This window comes from Nycticebus coucang, chromosome 17, assembly GCF_027406575.1.
Source record: "Nycticebus coucang isolate mNycCou1 chromosome 17, mNycCou1.pri, whole genome shotgun sequence".
In the NCBI taxonomy this organism is placed as follows: domain Eukaryota; kingdom Metazoa; phylum Chordata; class Mammalia; order Primates; family Lorisidae; genus Nycticebus; species Nycticebus coucang.
This window is the reverse complement of record NC_069796.1, coordinates 87,004,854-87,027,715: the sequence shown is the minus strand read 5'-3', so window position 1 is coordinate 87,027,715 and position 22,862 is coordinate 87,004,854. Positions and strand designations below refer to the sequence as shown.

At 43.5% G+C, this 22,862-nt stretch overlaps 1 protein-coding gene across 3 annotated transcripts in view; it reads left to right on the top strand.

The window, feature by feature from the left end:
- TBC1D14 (TBC1 domain family member 14) overlaps window positions 1-22,862 on the top strand; it is a 156,696-nt gene that overhangs the window by 92,224 nt on the left and 41,610 nt on the right. For 2 of the 3 annotated variants that reach the window (XM_053567480.1, XM_053567481.1), the window contains exon 4: window positions 22,685-22,803. In XM_053567480.1, the coding sequence (XP_053423455.1) occupies window positions 22,685-22,803 (119 nt within the window). Of the gene's footprint in view, window positions 1-16,375; window positions 16,510-22,684; window positions 22,804-22,862 lie in introns of those variants that run through there. The other variant, XM_053567482.1, reaches the window with a different exon arrangement.

Here is a 22,862-nt window from a genome sequence, read left to right as displayed (position 1 = left end):
GCACAAAAGATAAGAAGCTATCTAAATGTCTGGCAGGGAATTGGTCAAATCTTAAATGAAGTATTATACAGGCCTCAAAAAGGAGACTAATAACTATTCATACAGTGTGCTGTATGTATATAAAATATGTGCACATCTTTGTAAATGCAGAGACTGTATCTGGAAGGATATTTAGGAAATGGATAATAGTGGAATTTGGGAGGGGATGGAACTGGGTATGTGGAAGATAGGGGACTTGCTTTCCACTGTATATCCTTTTGTATTTTGTTGTGCATGCATGTCTACTGTCAAATTTTTTTTTTTTTTTTGAGACAGAGTCTCAGTATGTTGCCCTCAGCAGAGTGCTGTGGCTTCATAGCTCACAGCTACCTCAAACTCTTGGGCTTAAGCAATTCTCTTGCCTCAGCTTCCTAAGTAGCTGGGAGTACAGGCACCTGCCACAACGCCTGGCTATTTTTTGTTGTTGTTGTTGCAGTTGTCATTGTTGTTTAGTAGTCCTGGGCTGGGTTCAAACCTGCCAGCCTCGTGTATGTGGCCGGCGCCATAACCGCTGAGCTATGGGTGCTGAGCCTCGAATAATTTTTATACTAAAAATATGTGTAGAATGATAGAGAAAGGAAATTTAGGCAAAGGACATCAAAACGAATCCACAGATACATAGTTATCCCAAAGTACAACTCACGAGGTCCCATTTAACTCCTGAGTACACTACAAATTTGATGCTGATTTTCCTAGTTGCCGGAGCAGAGAGGGAAACATGATACAGCTGGCGGTGATCAGAGTTGGACACTGAACCTCTTCTGGAAGTCTCAGCTAATCAGGGTGGTGAGGGCGAGTCCATCAGGAAATAATCCCATGAAATGTCTAACCCATCGTTGTTGGGTTTTAGAGAAGCAGCAGGTTAATTATATATCACAGGAAGAGAGGGCCAAGGGAAGAGAACTGAAGTTCTGCAGGAGAAATGGCAGCATAGTCGTTTAATTTGAACTTTATTTTTTAATCTATGGATAGAATATCTTCAATTGCCCTGGTAATTGTTAATTTATTCTGAAAAGTATAAACCTTTTTACCTCCGATGACTTTTAACCATACAAACAGAAATTCCAGTGCATGGTGCTTCCATTATTTTTTCCAATGTGGAAGGGATAAATTTCCCCATTAGTAGTTTGAGAGGGTAGGGTTCAGAGTGCATTTCTTTCTTTTTTTTTTTTTTTTTTTTTGCAGTTTTTGGCTGGGGCTGGGCTTGAACCCGCCACCTCCGGCATATGGGGCCGGTGCCCCAGAGTGCATTTTTTCAGTGCAAACACTGTGGCTCTTGTGTTCAGTTTTCGCTGGTGTGACTCCCGGGAAGCAGTAGGAATTCGGGAACAGGAAGCACACATTCGTTATTTCACAGCTATTCACTGGGTCCTCACAGTGTTGGGGTGAAAGGGGTCTTGGGCTTGTGAACACCCAGTAGAGATGAAAAGACTCTGGCTTTGGGATCAGAAAGCCTGAATCTCCATTTTGGGTCTGTCCCTTACAGTCAGTTGTGTGGACATAGGCCAGTTACTTTGCCTCTGAACTTCAGTCTCCTCCTCTGGCTGGTGCTTGTGAGGTAAAATACAGAAACGTGGGCACTCCTGGGCAGTGGGATCAGTCAGCTCCATGGCTTCCCTCACTCTGATCTCTCTTCATGGCTGTCTTCACTCTTGTGCCCAGAAAAAACAAATCAGCAAAAATACCTCCCCAAATAATTAGGCTACAGTAATACTTAGTGTGGTTTGGAAACTGCAATTGGTGAAGTAAGTTTTGATGCCATCCAAAGTAGTTAAAAAATGGTTTTTCAAATTATTAAAACAATTCATGAAAAAATACTTATAAAATATCCAAATGGTAAATGAAAACAAAGTAAAACAAGAAAATCCTCTTCACCCTGGGACTTCACAGCCCCTTTCATGGAGGTGTTTACTCTCCCAGACCTTTCTCTGAGACAAACTATATTTGTGCAAATTTCACCCACAGAAATACATTTAGATGGTATAAACACAGACCAGGTGAGCTCTGTAGCTTCTCCCTGCTGTGTACACGGGACCAGGAAGCTTGCCGCACACAGACTTGAAGGTGTAGTAGCCTGTGATTGAAAGCTGGGGGACTGTCTGTGTTCTGAATCTGGTTTTTGGCTGACCTTGGACATGACAATAGTCCTTGCAGACTAGTTGTGTATGTGCAACTAAATGTTGCAGTTTCGTGGAAGGAAAGGAACTGATTCTGCTTCCTTGGAAGTCCAGGAGAGGTGGCCCCGGAGAGTTTTCAAGTACTTTTGTCCTCCCCTGGGTGATTGAATGTATTGATGTAACATGAAAACAATGCCAGCCAGAGATAACCCCTTTTTCCACTGATCTAATTCCCAGGGGGGGATTGTGAGATTTTAAACTCTTTATTATCTCTTAAACACAGCTGAGCAGCAAGGGGGTCTTTCTTTTTTTTTGAGATAGTCTCACTGTGTCACCCTCAGTAGAGTGCTATGGTGTCACAGCTCACAGCAACCTCTTAACTCTAGGGCTTAAGTGATTCTCTTGCCTCAGTTTCCCAAGTAGCTGGGACTACAGATGCCCAACACAATGCCCGGCTGTTTTTTGATTGTTGTTGTTGTTTGGCAGGCTCAGGCTGGATTCAAACCTGCCAGCCTCGGTGCATGTGGCTGGCACCATAACCACTATGATACAGGTGCTGAGCCCACCGGGGACTTTGTCGGGCCTCAGTATGCCCCGAGTCTGCAGCCACTGGCTTGCCTTGAGCTGCCAGCACATAGTGTGGGGTCTGGTGCACAGTAGGCACTCCAGAGGACTCTGAGACCTTATTTTATCTTCTTCAAGTTGCTTGTCTAAGATGAACTCGAGTGTTACTGAGCCTTTGGGAGATTAGAAAATGATGTGGAAGCTCTGCAGGTGGAGTCATTCCTTTGGCAGTGGAAGCTGCAAGGCACTTGGAATTAACAGGCATGTTTGGTGTTTTGTTTCTTGGCCTTATGCCTGTGTCCGATAGTTAATGTGGCCTTAGGGACGCAAAGGGGACGCTGTTCTGGGAAATTGAGATCTTAGTTCAGAGGCAATGCATCAGGGCAGTTGACTGTAACAGGCTCTGGAGTTAGACTGCCTGGGTCCTAGTCCTGGGGACATTACCCAGAGCCTCAGGCGCTGTGTGGGGAAAGGGTGATGAGGTGGGGGAGTGATGAGGCCCATAGTAGTTGTATTCATTTTCCGCAACTGCTATGACAAATCATCACACTCAGGGACTTAATAGAAACTTATTCTCCTATATAGTTTTGGAGTTCAGAAGTCTAAAAATGAGTCTTCCAGGCTAAAATCAAGATGTTGGAAGGCCTGGATCTTTCTAGAGGCTCCAGGCAAGAATCTGTTCTTTCTCTTCCAGTTTCTAAAGGCTGCTGGCATTTAGTGGCTTGTTACTACATCACTACAATCTCTGTACATCAACACACTGCTTTCCCTCATCTGCAATTAAATTCCTCACTGCCTCCATTTTATAAGGACATTTGTACTTATTTTGAGCCACTCACATAATCCATGATAATCTCCCCATCTCAAGGTCTATAACCCTAATCACATGTGCAAAATCTCTTTTGGCACATGAGGTAGCATTCACAGGTTCTGAGGATTAAGAAATGGACTTATTTGGGTAGCTGTTTAGCCTATCACAGGACCTACCTTATGGGATTGTCAGGATTCAATGACATTAGATGTATATTAATGTATATTCAATGACATTCAATGTATATTAGACTCTTAGCCCAGTGAGGGCATATGATAAGTGGTAATGGCTGTAGAATTCCAGAGATTCAAAATAGAATTTAAGGGCAGTGCCCGTAGCTCAGTGGGTAGCACATACACCCAGTCTGGGCCATCTAAAATCAACTATGACACCTGCAACAACAAAAATAGCCAGGCATTGTGGCGGGCACCTGTAGTCCCAGCTACTTGGAAGGCTGAGGCAAGAGAATTGCCCAACAGTTTGAGGTTGCTGTGAAATGTGACGCCACGGCACTCTACCAAGGGTGACATACTGAGACTCTGTCTCAAAAAAAAAAAAAAAAAATAGAATTTAAGTTGTTGACATTTGTCATCATTCTGGTTGGACTTCCCATTCCTTGCTAGTGATTGAGGAGTTCAGTTGAGAGGGGTCTTTTTGCCTACAGAACTCAACTCCTGGCACAGCTGAGGGTATGAATTTTAAGTAATATTTGGTCAAAGTGGGGAAAAGAATTTTATTTAGTATTAAAACTCTAAAACAGTGGTTCTCAACCTGTGGGTCGCGACCCACAGGAAGTATATTAAAGGGCCGTGGCATTAGGAATGTTGAGAACCATTGCTCTAAGAGCTGGTTTTTTTGAGGAGTGTGCAAATAAAGGATGAATATAACCCGGCCTCTGGAGTTGCCCTCAGCATAATGACCGAGCTGGAACCTGGTCAACACTGGAGCAGAGCTAGGGACCCTGGGGAGGGACCATTCAGAGTCCAGGGATGAAGCCACCCACTGGAGGTCACCCATGAGCTCAGTCTTGCAAGGACAAGTAGAAGGTTTAGGGTTTGGGTGTTTTTTGGGGGGATATACAGGGAAACAAGAGAAAACATAGCAGAGGGACCAGAGCCTTGTTAACCAGAGAGAATGAGGAGGTGGTTGATAATAGCTGGGCAAGGAGGAGGAGGAAAGAAGTCGTGGCTTTGGGAGGTGGCACCCTCCAGGGCAAACTGGTGGACGCTCTGCTAGGAAGCAAATTTAGTTGCTAGTATGGTTTGTTTATCTGGTGTTAGGCATTTTTATTTTGTTTTACTGTTTAACATTTTTGACTGAAAATTAAAAATAGTTATAGGACATTTAGAAATCTAATAGAAAAATGTAATGAAGATAAGCATTACCCCTAATCCTGTCACCCAGGGATAACCACTGCTAACATTACCATTTGATCCACCATTACCACTATTGGGCATTAGTATTTACCCAAAGGAAAAAAGTCATTTTATCAAAAAGACAACTTGCCCTTGAATGTTTATTGCAGCACAATTGACAATTGCAAAGATGTGGTATCTACCCAAGTCTCCACCTTAAGTTCTTGCCCATGTGTTTGCTTCTTGATTGCTGGCCTTTCATCCCTCTAGGATGTAAGTGGTGAAGAGCAAGGACCAGTTCTTGTTTGCTTGTCAATTGCCTTGTCTTCTGGGATTAGGACAGGACTCAGCCTTAGTGGGTGGTTAATTTATAGGTTTACTAGGTTTGTAAACAGATGAATGAATTTCACAGTTTTTGAACATGCCATTTTGTAAACTGTTTTCTTACTTCTGTGACAACATATGTTTTTCCCCATGTCCTTAAATATTCTCCTGTGATTTCATTTTTACCAAGTAATGGTTTCGGGGTAGCTGTACCATGATTTGCTGAACAAGCTTCCTAGGTTAGGCCCTGAAGCTGTTCTGTCATTGTCTATTAGATCCCTGTGAACGCCAGGGGTCGGTTTTGCCAGGCTGTCTGCTGAGATGCTGCAGCGAACAAATCAATCAGAATTGCCTCCTTGACTGCAAAGGGTAACCATGTTACAGATAAACCCAATAGGCAAATGAACCTGATGCGCTGGTGGGGATGCAAGAAGCTGGGGACGAGCTCTGGTTAAGGTAGAAAACTTTAGGGAGAAAATTCTTTACACATGGATTAAGATAGATATGAAATCTAATGCCAGATTGAGATGGAGAAAGGCATATGTTAACTTCTGATTTTTGCTTTGTTTCAAAATTTAGCAAAAAGCTATCATCATATGGTATAATGCATAGTAAAAGCTTTATAAATGGTGCTCAATTCTAAAATATGAGATAAAAACTATTGTTAAAGTAACTCGCAGGTTATAACCTGCCAGAAGAGATGTGCTTCGGTAAGCATATCTCAATGTGTAGTCACAGACTTAAGCATCTCTCTCCCATATTTAACTTTACTGTGAGTCTCTGGGTTCCCTCCCCATGTTAGCCTGGTTTGGCTAACTTCTAAAATTTGTGTGTGGCACCAGGTGTTGGTAGGAGGCAAAAAGAGCCCGAGAACCTGCCCCCCTCTGAGAACTGAGCTCTGCCCGGCTTAGCTTCTTTTAGTTGCAGGCATTGTTTCCAGAGAGTCATTATTAACTCTTCAGGCTGGGCCAGCTGCTTCCTGGGGCTCCCCTGAACTTCAGAGGTTTTTCTGTTTTGGCATCCAGCACCAGCGTAGTAGAGTCATTGTCCGCTTGCTAGTCCCTGCGTTACTCTAGGGCAGGGACCTTGTTCATGTTTATTCCTGGGGTTGAGCACCACAAGTGTTTCCTGGATGAAAAGAAGGACAGATGGCTTCAGGTGACAGCACATTGGTTCCAAGAACGCTTGAGTGATGCCTGCGTGCTATGTGCTTTGCTAAACCTTTACCCACACTTGGAGGTTGTACAGGCTAGAGAGGGAGATAAATATTAATCAAATAATCATGTGATAAGACAAATTATAATAAGAGCTGCAAGAAAACAGCGGGTAGAGAGAATGACAGAGGCCTTACTAGGTGAGATGGGCAAGGGAGGGATTCTCTGAGGATGGATATTTAAGATGAAATCTAAAGGATTCATGAAAACTTATAGAAGAGTTCCAAAAATAGTGAACATGAATATGTGCTCCACTTAGATGGAACAATTGATGACATTTTGCCATATTTACTTTATTATGCTGTTTTTATTTATTTTTTTTTTATTTATTTTTTTTTTTTGTAGAGACAGAGTCTCACTTTATGGCCCTTGGTAGAGTGCCGTGGCCTCACACAGCTCACAGCAACCTCCAACTCCTGGGCTTAAGCGATTCTCTTGCCTCAGCCTCCCAAGTAGCTGGGACTACAGGCGCCCGCCACAACGCCCGGCTATTTTTTGGTTGCAGTTTGACCGGGGGCCGGGTTTGAACCCGCCACCCTCGGTATATGGGGCTGGCGCCTTACCGACTGAGCCACAGGCGCCTCCCACTGTTTTTATTTTTTAAAAATGGAACTATTTGAAAGTAAGTTGCAGATATTATGGCATTTTACTCTCAAATACTACAGCACCCAACTCTTAAGAGTAAAGACATTCTCCTGCACAGCCATGAAACTGTGACCACCCCCCAAACAATTATCAGTAACCCCACGGTAGCATCTGAGCATGTTCTAAAACGTCCTCATTTGCACTAAACTGTTCTTTTTCAGCTGGGATCCAGTCAGCTTCAAGTATTGTTCTCGTTATATGTTCCTTTATTCTCTTGATATGACACAGTTCTGCTTTTCCTTTTTCTTTTTTACATAGTAAAAAACATTTTCTGGAGAATTTTCATTTCCCCCCCGCCCCCCTTTCTGCCTTGAACTCTGCCAACTGCTCCTGATGGGTGATAGTTTATCACAGCTGTTATCACCCTTCCTCCTCCTCCTTCCTGCCTTAGACTCTACGAAGGACTCCTCACAGGCGATCGGCTGTTGGTATCACCCTTCTACCCCATGCTTCTGCCTTGGACTCTACAACTACTCTTTTTTTTTTTAAATTAAATCCTAGCTGCGTACATTAATGCAATCATGGGGTACAATGTGCTGGTTTTATATACAATTTGAAATGTTTTCATCAAACTGGTTAACACAGCCTTTGCCGCATTTTCTTAGTTATTGTGTTAAGACATTTATATTCTACACTTAGTAAATTTCACATGTACCCTTGTAAGATGCACCGCAGGTGTAATCCCACCAATCACCCTCCCTCCACCCCACCTCCCCCCTCCTCTCCCCTTTCCCCTTCTTCTTGGGCTATAATTGGGTTATAGCTTTCATAGTAAGACTGACTACATTGGATACTTTTTCTTCCATTCTTTAGATACTTTGCTAAGAAGAATATGTTCCAGCTCCGTCCATGTAAACATGAAAGAAGTAGAGTCTCTGCCTTTCTTTAAGGCTGCGTAATATTCCATGGTGTACATACACCACAATTTGTTGATCCATTTATGGGTCAATGGGCACTTGGGCTTCTTCCATGACTTAGCAATTATGAATTGGGCTGCAATATATTCTGGTACATATATCTTTGTTGTAATGTGATTTTTGGTCTTCTGGATATATACCTGGTAGAGGAATTGTAGGATCGAATGGCAAGTCTATTTTTCGATCTCTAAGCGTTCTCCAAACATCTTTCCAAAAGGAGTATGTTAGTTTGCATTCCTACCAGCAATGTAGAAGTGTTCCCTTTTCTCCACATCCACGCCAACATCTCTGGTTTTGGGATTTTGTGATGTGGGCTAATCTTACTGGAGTTAGATGATATCTCAAAGTAGTTGTGATTTGCATTTCTCTGATGATTAAGGATGATGAACTGTTTTTCATGTGTCTGTAGGCCATGCACCTGTCTTCTTCAGAGAAGTTTCTCATTGAAGTCCCTTGCCCACCCTGAGATGGGATCACTTGTTCTTTTCATGCTAATATGTTTGAGTTCTCTGTGGATTCCGGTTATTAAACCTTTGTCGGAGGCCGGGCATGGTGGCTCACGCCTGTAGTCCCACCGCTGTGGGAGGCCAAGGCGGGTGGATTGCCTGAGCTCAGAGGTTCAAGACCCATATGAGCAGCAGTGAGCCAGAGTAAGACCCTGTCTCTACTGACAACATCAAAAACAGCCAGCACCGCCAGAGGAAGAAGAAAATCAACAAAAAAGGAGTACTTCAAACAAAGAAGAATGAACAAGCACACTGAAATTTAAAATAAAAAAAAATTAAAACAGGGCGGCGCCTGTGGCTCAGTCAGTAAGGCGCCGGCCCCATATACCGAGGGTGGTGGGTTCAAACCCGGCCCCGGCCAAACTGCAACCAAAAAATAGCTGGGTGTTGTGGCGGGCGCCTGTAGTCCCAGGTACTTGGGAGGCTGAGGCAAGAGAATCACTTAAGCCCAGGAGTTGGAGGTTGCTGTGAGCTGTGTGAAGCCACGGCACTACACCGAGGGCCATAACGTGAGACTCTGTATCTACAAAAAAAAAAAATTAAAACAAACAAAAAAAACCCCTTTGTCGTAGACATAACCTGCAAATATCTTCTCCCATTCTGAGGGCTGTCTGCTTGCTTTACTTACTGTGTTCTTGGCTGTGCAGAAGCTTTTTAGTTTGATCAGGTCCCCGTAGTGTATTTTTGATGTTGCTTCAATTGCCCTGGGGAGGGGGGGGCCCTCCTCATAAAATATGCGCCCAGGCCAATTTCTTCAAGACTTTTTCCTGTACTTTCTTCTAGTATTTTTTTTTTTTTTTTTTGAGACTACAGTCACCCGCTACAACGCCTGGCTATTTTTTTTGTTGCAGTTTGGCCAGGGCTGGGCTTGAACCCGCCACCCTCGGTATATGGGCCCTGCTCACTGAGCCACAGGCGCCGCCCTCTTCTAGTATTTTTATAGTTTCATGCCTTAAGTTTAAATCTTTAATCCAGTGAGAGTCTATCTTAGTTAATGGTGAAAGGTGTGGGTCCAGTTTCAGTTTTCTACAGGTCGCCAGCCAGTTCACCCAGCACCGTTTGTTAAATACGGAATCTTTTCCCCACTGAATGTTTTTAACTGGCTTGTCAAAGATCAAATTACAGTAAGTAGCTGGGTTCATCTCTTGGTTTTCTATTCTGTTCTATACATCTACCTCTCTGTTTTTGTGCCAATACCATGCTGTTTTGATCACTATCAATTTATAGTGTAGTCGGAGGTCTGGTAGCGTGATTCCTCCTGCTTTGTTTTTTTTTTTTTTGTTTTTTTTTTTTTGTAGAGACAGAGTCTCACTTTATGGCCCTCGGTAGAGTGCCGTGGCCTCACACAGCTCACAGCAACCTCCAACTCCTGGGCTTAAGCGATTCTCTTGCCTCAGCCTCCCGAGTAGCTGGGACTACAGGCGCCCGCCACAACGCCCGGCTATTTTTGTTGTTGTTGCAGTTTGGCCGGCCGGGGCTGGGTTTGAACCCGCCACCCTCGGCATATGGGGCCGGCGCCCTACCCGCTGAGCCACAGGCGCCGCCCCTGCTTTGTTTTTATTTCTGAGTCATGTCTTGGCTATTCGAGGTTTTTTCTGATTCCATATAAAACGAAGTTTTTTTTTTTTTTGAGATCTTTAAAAAAGATAGTGGAGCTTTAATAGGGATTGCATTAAAATTGTATATTGCTTTGGGTAGTGTGGACATTTTAACAATTTTGATTCTTCCCAGAAGAATGGTATGTTTTTCCATTTGTTTTTTTTTTTTTTTTTTTTTGTAGAGACAGAGTCTCACTTTATGGCCTTCGGTAGAGTGCCGTGGCCTTACACAGCTCACAGCAACCTCCAACTCCTGGGCTTAAGCGATTCTCTTGCCTCAGCCTCCCGAGCAGCTGGGACTACAGGCGCCCGCCACAACGCCCAGCTATTTTTTGGTTGCAGTTTGGCCGGGGTCGAGTTTGAACCCGCCACCCTTGGTATATGGGGCCGGCGCCTTACCGACTGAGCCACAGGCGCGCCCCATGTTTTTCCATTTGTTAACCTCTTCAGCTATTTCTTAGAGTTTCATAGTTTTCTTTATAGAGATTTTTCACATCCTTTCTTAGCCGTATTCCCAGATATTTCATCTTCTTTGGCACTACTGTGAACTGAATAGAGTCCTTGACTTTTTTGAGTTTGACTGTTGTTGGTATATATAAAGGCTACAGATTTATGAGTGTTGATTTTGTAACCTGAGACACTGCTGTATTCCTTGATCACTTCTAAGAGTTTTGTAGTAGAATCCCTGGTGTTTTCCAGATATGCAATTATATCATCTATGAAGAGTGAAAGTTTGATCTTTTCTGACCCTGTATGGATACCCTTGATTGCCTTTTCTTGCCTAATTGCAATGGCTAAAACTTCCATTACAATGTTAAAGAGCAGTGGAGACAATGGGTAACCTTGCCTGGTTCCTGATCTGAGTGGAAATGATTTCAATTTAACTCCACTCAATACGATATCGGCTGTGGGTTTGCGGTAGATGGCCTCTATTAGTTTAAGAAATGTCCCTTCTAAGTGTTCTAATCATGAAGGGATGCTGGATATTATCAAAAGCTTTTTCTGCATCAATTGAGAGAATCATATGGTCTTTGTTTTTTAATTTGTTTATGTGCTGTATTATATTTATAGGTTTACGTATATTGAACCAGCCTTGAGACCCTGGGATAAAACCCACCTGGTCATGGTGTGTAATTTGTTTAATGTGTTGCTGGACTCTGTTTGTTAGGATCTTGTTGAATATTTTCGCATCAATATCCATTAGTGATATTGGTCTATAATTTTCTTTTCTTGTTGGTTTTTTTTCCTGGTTTGGGGATCAAGGTGATGTTTGCTTCCTAGAATGTGTTGGGTAGTATTCCTTCTTTTTCTGTATTTTAGAAAAGGTTTAGTAATACAGGTACTAGTTCCTCTTCAAAGGTTTCGTAGAATTCTGATGTGAAGCCATCTGGTCCCGGGCTTTTCTTTTTAGGGAGATTTTGTATAGTTGATGCTATTTCAGAACTTAATATTGGCTTGTTCAACATTTCCACTTGATTCTGGCTAAGTCTTGGAAGGTGGCATGCTTCCAAGTATTGGTCAATTTCCTTCAGATTTTCATAGTTCTAAGAATAAAGTTTTTTGTAATATTTATTAAGGATTTTTTGAATTTCTGAGGAGTCTGTTGTTATTTTGTCTTTACCATTCCTGATTGATGAAATTAGAGATTTTACTCTTTTTTTTCCTGGTTAGGTTAGCCAAAGGTTTATCTATTTTATTGACCTTTTCAAAAACCCAACTTTTTGATTTATTGATCTGTTGTATAATTCTTTTGTTTTCAATTTCATTTAATTCTGCTCTAATTTTGGTTATTTCTTTTCTTCTACTGGGTTTGGGATTGGAATGTTCTTCCTTTTCCAGTTGTTTGAGATGTCCCATTAAGTTGTTAACTTCCTCTCTTTCCGTTCTCTTGATGTAGGTTTGCAGTGCTATAAATTTCCCTCTGAGGACTGCCTTTGTGGTATCCCAGAGGTTCTGATAATTTGTGTCTTCATTTTTATTTTGCTTCAAGAATTTGGTAATTGCCTTCTTAATCTCATCTGTGACCCATCTATCATTCAGCATAAGGTTATTTAGCTTCCATGTTTTTGTATGAATATGCAGATTCCTGTTGTTACTGAATTCCACTTTTATTCCATGATGGTCCAAGAAGATGCAAGGAATAATTTCTGTTCTTTTAAATTTGCTGAGGTTAGACTTGTGACCTAAGACATGATCGATTTTGGAGTATGTTCCGTGGGCTGATGAGAAGAATGTGTATTCGGTTTTGTTAGGACGAAATGTTCTGTAGATGTCTGTTTAATCCAAATGTTGACTGTTTAAGTTTAAATCTAAAATTTCTTTGCTTAGCTTCTTATTGGAAGATCTATCCAACACTGCCAAAGGAGTGTTAAAATCTCTATCATGGAGCTGGAGAAAATCAAGTTGCTCTTGTCTGTTAGAGTCTATCTTATAAATTGAGGCACATTGTGATTGGATACATAAATATTAATAATTAAAATCTCATCACATTGAGCATTACCCTTAACAAATATGAAATGACCATCCTTATCTTTCCTTACTTTTGTTGGTTTTAAGTGTGCTATATCTGTGAATAAAATTGCAACACCTGCTTTTTTCTGCTTTCCATTTGCCTGGATTATAGATGAATGACTACCCCTTCACCCTGAGTCTATATTTATCTTTTAAGGTAAGATGAAATTCTTGTATGCAGCAGATATCTGGCCTGAGTTTTTGTATGCAGTCGGCCAACCTGTGCCTCTTTAGAGGACAATTTAAGCCGTTCACATTAATTGAGAATATTGATAATCCTGGTAGAATTTTGGATATCAAGTTTTTCAAAGTCCAGTGGACATTTTTAATCCTTTCGCCACTGTGGAAGTTGGAATTTGATCAAAAGTTTCTGAGTGAGTTTACTTTTGTGGTGGAGGATTGCGCTGGTCATTAGGGTGGATAGGTCTGAGAATATCCTGGAGAGCTGGTTTAGTTATGGCAAATTTCTTCAACATGTGAATGTCATTAAAGTATTTAATTTCTCCAGAGAATTTTCATTTTGAAGTTATCCTTAGACCTGAAAATATACTCAGTCCTTGATTGTTTTTCTGTATGTGTGAAAGTGTATGTTAGTTTACCAGATAGTGATACTGGTTTTTCTGATGAAGTATCTAATTGTATGAATGTATTTGCTAATCTTTTTCTTCAAAATTCTTGTTCTAAATATATATTTTGTATAAATTTAGTGCTTTTTAAATAGCATGTTTAATATTTATGAACTTTACTACATAGTGCATTAAAATAAAAACATGATATTTATTGAGGACTGTGTAACAGGTAGTCGTATAATTTAATTATAGCCTTTTCATCTAATTCCATATTCACGTATTTTGTTATTTCTTTAAAATCTCAAGCCAGGAAGAGAAAGAGCAGGATTTAATCCATAACCACGTATTTTTACTCTATTTGTGTTACCTCTATAGTTTTATATTTTTATTGTTATTATTTTTTAAGAGAGAGAGTTTCACTTTATCACCCTCGGTAGAGTGCTGTGGCATCACTGCTCACAGCAACCTCCAGCTCTTGGGCTTGGGTGATTCTCTTGCCTCAGCCTCCATGGTAGCTGGGACTACAGGCGCCTGCCACAGCGCCCGGCTATTTTTTTTAGTTGTAGTTTGGCCGGGCCAGGTTCGAACCCGCCACCCTCGGTATATGGGGCTGGTGCCCTACTCACTGGCTACAGGTGCCATCCTACCTCTATAGTTTTAATTTTATCAGGAAGTTGGTACAAAGGATGATTTAGTGATTGATTTACAGAAACTATTGATGTTCCTCACTGAAACATCCCCACTTGTTGAAATGTTATTGTTTGGACCCCTAAGTCATACAAGTTAGCAACACTGATTTGGTAGAAATAATGTGCCCATTACAGATTGAGTAAATAATGGCTTTTTAAAAGCCCACTAAAAATTAAAAGCAATCTTTTAAGAGCTGAACTTACTAACCTTCTTTTTTCTTACAACATTTACCTTTTTTTTTAATTTAAGTGACCAAATAGGCAAAGACTTATTTAGTGCCCTGAGGGGAGCAGTAAGATGGTAAAACTGATTCCAAGAGTGTCTGAGGATTTTTTTTTTTTTGTGTGTGTGTACACATACAAGCACAAGCACACATATAAACACCAAAGAGAATTAAAGACTGCTAGGTTAGATTTCAACAAACGGGTTGTGAAAAAACAACAACATAATCTTTGGGGTTATCTTTTCTATTCGACATAAATCTGCAGGTGAATATGTAGCTCCACGGTATCTGGGCTTTCATCAAATAATAAATAGCATAGTATGGTCTCCTAGAGAATTACATAATCTTTAGGCAAACATGTTAAAATTGTTCAGGTATGAATTAAAAGGACACTCCCAACTTCTGCCTAATTTCTAAAAAATTTCTAAAAAAATTTTTCTTTTTTTGTTGAGACTGAGTCAGCCTAGCTCATAGCAACCTCAAACTTCAGGGTTCAAGTGATCCTCTTGCCTTAGCCTCCTGGAGTAGCTGAGATTATAGGCACATGCTACAACACCTAGTTACTTTTCCTATTTTGGTAGAGATAGGGTCTCACTCAGGCTGGTCTCGAACGCCTGAGCTGGGGCAATACACCTGCTTTAGCCTCCCAGAGCATTAGGATTACAAGTCTGGGCTGGGCGCCCGAGCTCAGTGGTTAGGGTGCTGGCCACATGCTCCTGGGCTGGTGGGTTCGAACCCAGCCCAGGCCTACTAAACAGCAATGACAACAATAACAAAAAAATAGCTATGTGTTGTGGTGGGAGCCTATAGTCCCAGCTACTAGGGAGGCTGAGACAAGAGAATCTCTTGAGCCCAAGAATTTGAGGTTGCTATGTGTTATGATGCCACGGTACTCTACCGAGGATGACAAAGTGAGACTCTGCCTCAATAAACAAAACAAGGGATTACAGGTCTGAGCCACCATGCCTAACAGATAATTTTTCTTTTTTTTTTTTTTTGGCCAGGGCTGGGTTTGAACCCACCACCTCCGGCATATGGGACCAGTGCCCTACTCCTTGAGCCACAGGCGCCGCCCCAGATAATTTTTCTTAAGGAGGCCTTCCTTTATCCTTTCAGCTAGAATCAACACCCCCCCCGCGCCCCCCCCTTGTTCATCCTACTATTAGGTTTTTTTTTTTTTTTTTGAGACAGTCTTAATTTGTTGCCCTTGGTGTAGAGTGCTGTGGGGTCATAGCTCACAACAACCTCAAACTCTTGGGCTCAAGTGATTCTCTTGCCTCAGCCTCCCGAGTAGCTGGGACTATAGGCACCTGCTGCAACACCTGGCTATTTTTTTTTTTAGAGACGGGGTCTTTTGCTCATGCTGGTCTCGATCCCCTGAGCTCAGGCAGTCTACCTGCCTCAGCCTCCCACAGTGCTAGATTTCAGGTGTTGAGCCACTGCTCCCCGCCCCTACTATTAGTTTTTAAAAACAGCTTAATTGAGGTGTAATTAATGTATCATAAAAGTCACTTGTAAGTATTCAGTGATTTTTAAAAATAAGTTTATATAGTTACACAACTATCAGTGCAATCTAGTTTTTATTACTCAAAGTTTCAGAATATTTTTCGTCACCTGAAAAAATTTCCTCATGCCTATTTGCCGTTGATTCCCCACTCCCACCTTCAGGCAAACATGAATTTGCTTTCTCTAGAAATTTCAAATTAATGGAATCATACAAATTATCTGTCACCCCCAAAGTTATTTTATTCCTCTTTCCAGTCAATCCCCCCTCAAGCAATCACTAGTCAGATTTCTATCAATATGTCTTTCTTGTGTGTACTCTGACATTTTAAACTGGCCTTACTGTAAGAAAACATGAACCACAGCAGAATATTGAAAAAACTTGCTAGTCATCACCCCACTATCCAGAGGTTACATTGTTAATATTTTTCTATAATTCCTCTTTTAGTAACTTATTTCTCAGGTTGTTTTTTTCTGGGGGTGGTGGTGGTGGTAATCTTACTACACATAACTTAAGTGTGCACATTTTCCAGCACATTGTCTGGCCAGAGCGTGACTTGCTTGGTGCTGAGCATTGAGACTGGCTCCGGCTTGCGGGCAGCCCCTGACCTGGGGACCTCCCGCTCCAGTTTCCCCCGGGGAGCGCCGGCACAGGTGGGGCCGGGCGGGGATCCCCAGCCGCGCTCTTCCCGGCGCCCCCGCGGGAGGCTCCGGGCCAGCCAGGCCTGACGCGCCGAGAGCGCGAGCGCGGATCGGCAGCGCTGCATCTGCGCGCCACTGCTCGGCCTGGCGCCCCGCCCGCCGGCCCGGGTCTGCGGCGCGCGTCCGGCCGCGGTGCTCCGCGGAGGGAGCGAGGAGGGAGGCCGGCCCTCCGCTGGGGCATGGAGCCGCCGGCCGCGCGCCTCTGAGGCCCCGGGTTCATGGTGAGTGGGGCCACGGGATGCGGGGGCGGGCGAGCGCCTCTGCCGTGCGCCCCGGCCTGCTCGGTCCGGGGGCCTGGCGGCTGGCCCTGGGGTCCGGCGCGGGTGCATGTGGGCGCACATCACACCGGTTTGTCTTCTCCAGCTGAAAACGAAGCTCGCTCACCGACGCCGGGGCTGCGCTCTTCTCCTCCCTGGCATTCTTTGTGTCTGTGGTTCCCCCTGGTTTTCTTCCAGCGTTCACGTTTAATGGGTCCTGTGAGAGACTGAGAGAGCAAGCATGTCCTTGGAGTCCGCATTCTTATCACCCGAAATGAAACTGCATCCTGGTTTTCAGAGCTAGGTCAGGCCAGGCCAGGCCACCCCCGCTGAGGCCGGAGTGGCATTGCCTTTGTGTGAAGAGACTGCAGCCTCTGTGCTCCAGGGCTGAATGAGGGGCTCAGATCGTCACAGCAGCCAGGCGTGTTAAAATCCCGTTCACGTTTAGTACATTTCATTCACCAGCTTGCGTGTTAACTTTTTCGTTCTTGATGTAAGGAATATGACAATTAGAAAAGGTCTCCTGAGAGTTCCTTCCCCAAATACCAACATTCCCAGTAACTTAGAGCATGCTTTCTGAAAGAATCCTGCCTGCTAGTTTAGGTAAGAGGAGCCCCTCAGGTGTTCTCGGAGGCCTTACTTACTGTGTGGGTTGTTGAGCCTCAGTGATCACGAGGGCTGTCTGTTTGGAAGGTGGAGCGTTTGTAGGACCTGTACCGCCGCTCTTCCCTGCTCAAAATGGCAAAACAGAACAGCTCCCAGATTCTAAAACAATGCCCTCTCCCCCAGTCAATTGTGACAAATGGTAATGTGTGAAACCAGCACTTCATTCTCATTTAGTCTTTTCCACAACTCCATTAAGTGCCCTGCTAGAGTGAAACATTTTGAAAAATAATCTCATAGTAATACACTGACAGTCACACTCCCTTGTCATTTTCTGGGCACCTGTTGTGGCTATTCCTGTTTTATCAGTTCCCATTTAATCTTCACATTTCGCAGATGAGGAGGTAGGCATGCAGGATGAAGTAGGTGCTTGGGGTCATACTGCTGGGAGTGATGGTTCAGACCCAGGCCTGGTGCTGTCCCCGAGGCTCTCCCCACTGCAGGCTGCCTGGGTCCTCAGCCTATGCAGATGTAGAGGCTGTGTTGTCACTGATACTAGCTTAACCCAGTCTTTTAATAGCTACCACTCTTGATGGCTTACCTGTGTCAGTAGCTTTATTCCAGATTTATTTTGTAAATCCATGGGGATTATTTTAATAGGTAAATCTTGATAATGGTAGGTAGTTGACCCTGAGACTTGGGCATAGGTTTTTAGTAATGACCTATCAGGGCCACCTTCCAGGAAGTCAGGGGGCTTCTCCTGGCCGGGTTGTTAGCATCGTTGGTTGTCTTTTGTTGTGCTTTCCCAGTTCTGTAAGTAGAGTTGATGACTTTTCTTTTCTTTTTTTTTTGAGACGGAGCCTCAAGCTGTTGCCCTGGGTAGAGTGCTGTGGCATCACAGCTCACAGCAACCTCCAATTCCTGGGCTCAAGTGATTCTCCTGCCTCTGCCTCCCAAGTAGGTGAGACTACAGGCGCCTGCCACAATGCCCGGCCATTTTTTGGTTGCAGCCCTCATTGTTGTTTGGCGGGCTGGGCTGGATTTAGTGTGGCTGGCGCCTTAGCCCCTTGAGCCACTGGCTACGAGCCAAGTTGACTTTTCTTATCTTCCTATCAGAATACTTTGTTTTCATTGTTTGTAGCTTTCTTTTCCTTCTTCAAACAAATGTCTGTTGAGGCAGGAATGTTTCTCACTTTGTCACCCTGGCTAGAGTGCTATGGTGTCCAGCCTGGTTCATAGCAACCTCAGACTCCTGGGCTCGAGCAACCTCCCAAGTTGCTGGGATTATAGGCACCTGCCACACACCTGGCTAGTTTTTCTATTTTTAATAGAAATGGGGTCTCTTGTTTAGGCTGGCCTTGAACTTCTAAGGTCAAGGGATCTTCCCACCTTGGCCTTCCAGAGTGCTAGGATTACAGGCATAAGCCACCCACTTAGCCTTTTTTCACTTTTTTAATCACCAAATTTTGAGTCTAATTCAGGAGTCGAGTGCCCTTCTTGCGCTTAGCACTGTGCACATCATACATATAATGTGGACCCTGCCATTGGACACGTGTGCTGGGGCCCTCACTCCTCACTGTCTCTGCGTTCTGGCTCTTCTTTCCTCCTCCCTCTCTTGAGACCTGTCCCACCAGTTTTAGGGAGCGTCTGCTCTCTGGTCTTCCACCCCCTTCCCCCCAGCAAGTCTGTGGTCTCACCTGTATGGAATCCTCTGCCTGCATGTTAATGCCTCTGCTGAGTGAGGTCTGGTAGGTTGGGGATATGGTTTCCTAAAGTGCCAGGCACTACATAGTCCCTTTATAGATGAGCTTCCTCTTTTCTACATGGTCCCTTCCCTTCTTCCTAGATCTGTTTTGTTCATAGACCCCGCAAGGAGCTGAGGCCCTGCCCGGGTTACCCTGGCTGCTGGCTGTGTTTCCCTGAGCCTTTACTGGCTGGGTATAGCATGTTCTTTTTGCTGCCGCCTCATTGGTGTGGTCTTGTCTTTCCAGCATGATTCCTCATGAACTACTCAGGGCACGGACTTCCACCTGGTGTGCTTCTGAGTTACTAGCTTGCAAACTTCTTTGAAATGATCTGTTTAGACAGTTTGAGTTGAGACTCTGCACAAATAGGACTTAAATGTAGTACTGAAACAAACTGCCTTTGCTGTGTGCTCTGTGTTTTTTTTTTTTTTTAATGTTGTACTACCAATTAAATTAATTTGCTACTTTAGAATGTTTAAGAATCCTGCTAAGGCTTTTTTTGGGGGGTGTGTGTGTTGGAACAGAGTTTCACTTTGTTGCCTTTGGTAGAGTGCTGAGGCATCATAGCTTATAGCAACCCCAGACTCTTTGGCTCAAGAGATCCTCTTGTCTCAGTTTTTCATTTTTAGCAGCTCCTGGGGTTCCCACTCTTGCTCAGGCTGGTCTCAAGCAATCCACCGGCCTCAGCCTCCTAAAGTGTTAGGATTATAGGCGTGAGCCACCTCTCTCTTGCTAAGGTTCTGTCCAGCCACCTCTCTCTTGCTAAGGTTCTGTCCAGGGTTGGCTCAGCAGCAGTCATTTGGCAATTCATTTTACCTGTTAGCCTGCAGGGCTTTTGATGAGCACAGCAAGCCAGACATTGTTACTTGGTTTACACAAAGACACTTTAAAACTTGGCCTCATGCAGAGATAGAACTTTGGAAGGATGTGTTGGACTCAGTTGGGGACAGTAAAAGGGGCTCAGCACTCCCAGTCGGTGGTAGCCACTTTATTTGTCCGCCACAGTGGTCTTCACAGTTGCTGCCATGTTACAGCTGAGGAGGCAAAATGACTTGGTTAAGCTGAACCTATAAGTCAGTTTTTTGCTTCCAGAGTCTTGACTCTTGCCACACCATGTGCTGCTCCTATGGTTGATAATTCACAAGTCAATGTTCTTTGTCCAGGGGCTTCTTATTCCCTCCCTCAGAGTGAGTAGTCTTTCTTGTTTCTAAAATTGGTTTGTCTGGTTGGGCAGTGAACTACTGTTGCTACCACTTGGAGAAGGAGGTTTGGAATAGGACCTGTAACCATTTCCAATCCTGTTCCAATTCTGAAAGGCCATGTAGGGTTAAGAAAGGGCTTTGCCTGAGATTTCAAGTATGGGCAGGCCAGGCTTATATTATTTTATCATTTTAATCATGCATTGCTCCCAGTGATTAAAACATGAGTATTTGACCCAGCATCTTCACTAATCTGTGCACTTAATGCAGTATTACAGGTTTCTGTCGTGGTTGAAAGCTTTATTGAGACGGAATGTGAATGATGAAATTACTTCCTATTGATGTCTGCAAGTGGCTTGCGTGAGTTCTGTGGTGAGAAATTTGGCTGCATAACCCATGGCATCTGGCTTCTGATCCAGCTTCTCCACCCGCCTAGGGGGCGGGCCAAGTCAGTGACATTTTGGGGCCTCCATGTTCCCATCTGTGACATGGGAGTTGGGGCAGCCCTCGTATGAAAGTTAAGCTGAGTTAATGGAGTGTGTGTAGAGCCGTCAAAAAGTCCTGCCACTGTGTTGACGGTGATGGTGGGAATAGGAGAACCTCAGTCTGGAGACATCTGACGTCTGCAGTCATGACTCAACCTATTTGCTTCTGTTTACTCCTATTTTTCATATCTGTGCTGGTTGAGGACTTGGCTGGACTCTTTTATTTGGCACTAGAGCATTTTATCTGCTGTATGTAGTTGTTTCAGGTCTAAGTGGGTAAAAAAAGTAATGGTGTATACTAATAAGGATGACTGTTACCAAGCCCTCCCTGTGTACTAGAGGCCTCTTTGTCCCCATTCCTTCCAGCAGCCCTCTCAGGTGAGTACTTTAACCCATTTTGTAGATGTGGAAATGAGGCTCAGAGATTTGAAGTGAGTACTTTGCCTGGGGTCATAGCAGGTGGTTGGTGATCTGAATTTGCTCCCATCTTCAGAGGCCACACCTAACCCCTGTGGGAATCAGCTTCTTTCCTCTTAACACTGCAGACCTGTTTTGAGTACCTTCACAAAAGGGGTTGTTGCCTGCTTGGAGTGGAAAGAGCCCTGCAGGCTCAGCACCTTGCTGGCTGACTTACCTTGGGGTAAGTCATTTCACCTTGACCCTCAGTTACCCTGTCTGTAAAGTGGCACGACCCTTGCCAATTAGACTGCTGTGGAGGTAAAGGGAGGGAACGTGTATACAGCACACAGAAGCAATTGGAAGCAGCACCCAGACTCTGGGATGTCTAATTTTGGGTCCATCCTCTTTGGCCGTGGCATACAATTCGCTAGACTAGGCTCGACAAATTAAGTAGCATCTAGTGGGGGAATGTATTACTAATTCTTGTTAAAATACAACATGTGTCAAAATATTTCTCAACACAGCTTTTGGTAGATTTTCTATAAAATTGAAGATTTTCACGTTCAGGTGTTAAGATTTGAGGCTTCCTGATGGCTAGTCCTACCTTGAGTCACAACTATGTCCCCAGCACAGTGTAGACACTCAGATGTTTGAATCCATGAAGAAATGAATTCATTTTCTTAGTTTGTGGTAAGTGGGCCTGGTTTTAAGTCAGTAAGCAGTCTTAAGACATCTAACCTTGTACATCCAGATAGACAGAAACTGCCCTACCCACCTATTGCTTGTTATGCTCCCTTCTCATAGCCTGTGTGTTTTCAGGAAGTGATTTTTATTTCTACTTTTTAAGGCCTTTCTAGCTGAGAGAATGATTACTTGTAGAATAATTTTGCCTGTAACACCCCTTTTGACAGCTAGTGTCAATTAAATTCATTTAGCAATTAATCATCAACTCATGACAATGCTCTTATTATCTGGAATGGTGATGGAAGTCTTAGGTTGACTCCACGTTTGTTTGTCCTGTCTTCCCAACTAGATATCTTCCCTTAAGGGATGGTCCTGGGAACCTTGCCTATAATAGGGAACGAGACAATTTTGGTTTTAGATTTTGCAGAGAGCTGAGAGTACACACATAACATATTATTTCAGGAGCACCAACTTGTTTGGCTCTGCTGAGCTTTTCTGGCTGGGTGTTTGAATGTTTGTCACAAGGTCTAACTTATCTTCCATGGTTGCAATCCATAGGACAAATTGGTGACCCAGTGTTGTGGAGGCTGCTTTTAGATTTCCAGGGCATGGCAGAATTATTTATGTTAACAGTTTGCAGTGATGGTTTCCCAGTGGCTATTATAATAATATCAGTTAAAATTTATAGCATCCAGAAGACAGAAAATATGCCTCTTCCACAGGTGGTGAGAGACCTGAGACAGTGTTTGTGGACCCTCATACAGGGATTGCCTTGATGACGGGATCTTTTGTAACTTCCCCATTAACAAGGGAAGTACACAGTCATAAAGCGGTGGCCTCAGCTTCAGAGTTACACAGTCCCTTTGGTCAGAGTTTTTTCCTTCAGAGTAGCAGGAAAGTTTGTCAGTGCATTATCATCAAAATTGATTTAAAGGATCTTCATCAAAAAACTTTCTCGCTTTCAGGACTTCATCGTATCATAATGGACTGGGCCTGAAATCACCCCTGGTTTTTTCTGTCCTAGGAATATGAAGACAAGGCTGGAAGACCTAGCAAGCCACCCTCTCCAAAGCAGAATGTGAGGAAGAATCTTGATTTTGAGCCACTTTCCACTACTGCTCTCATCCTCGAAGACAGACCAGCGTGAGTCTTAAGAGAATCTCTGTAGGGTATTCCTTTAGTAAATAAATCAACTTGCTTTT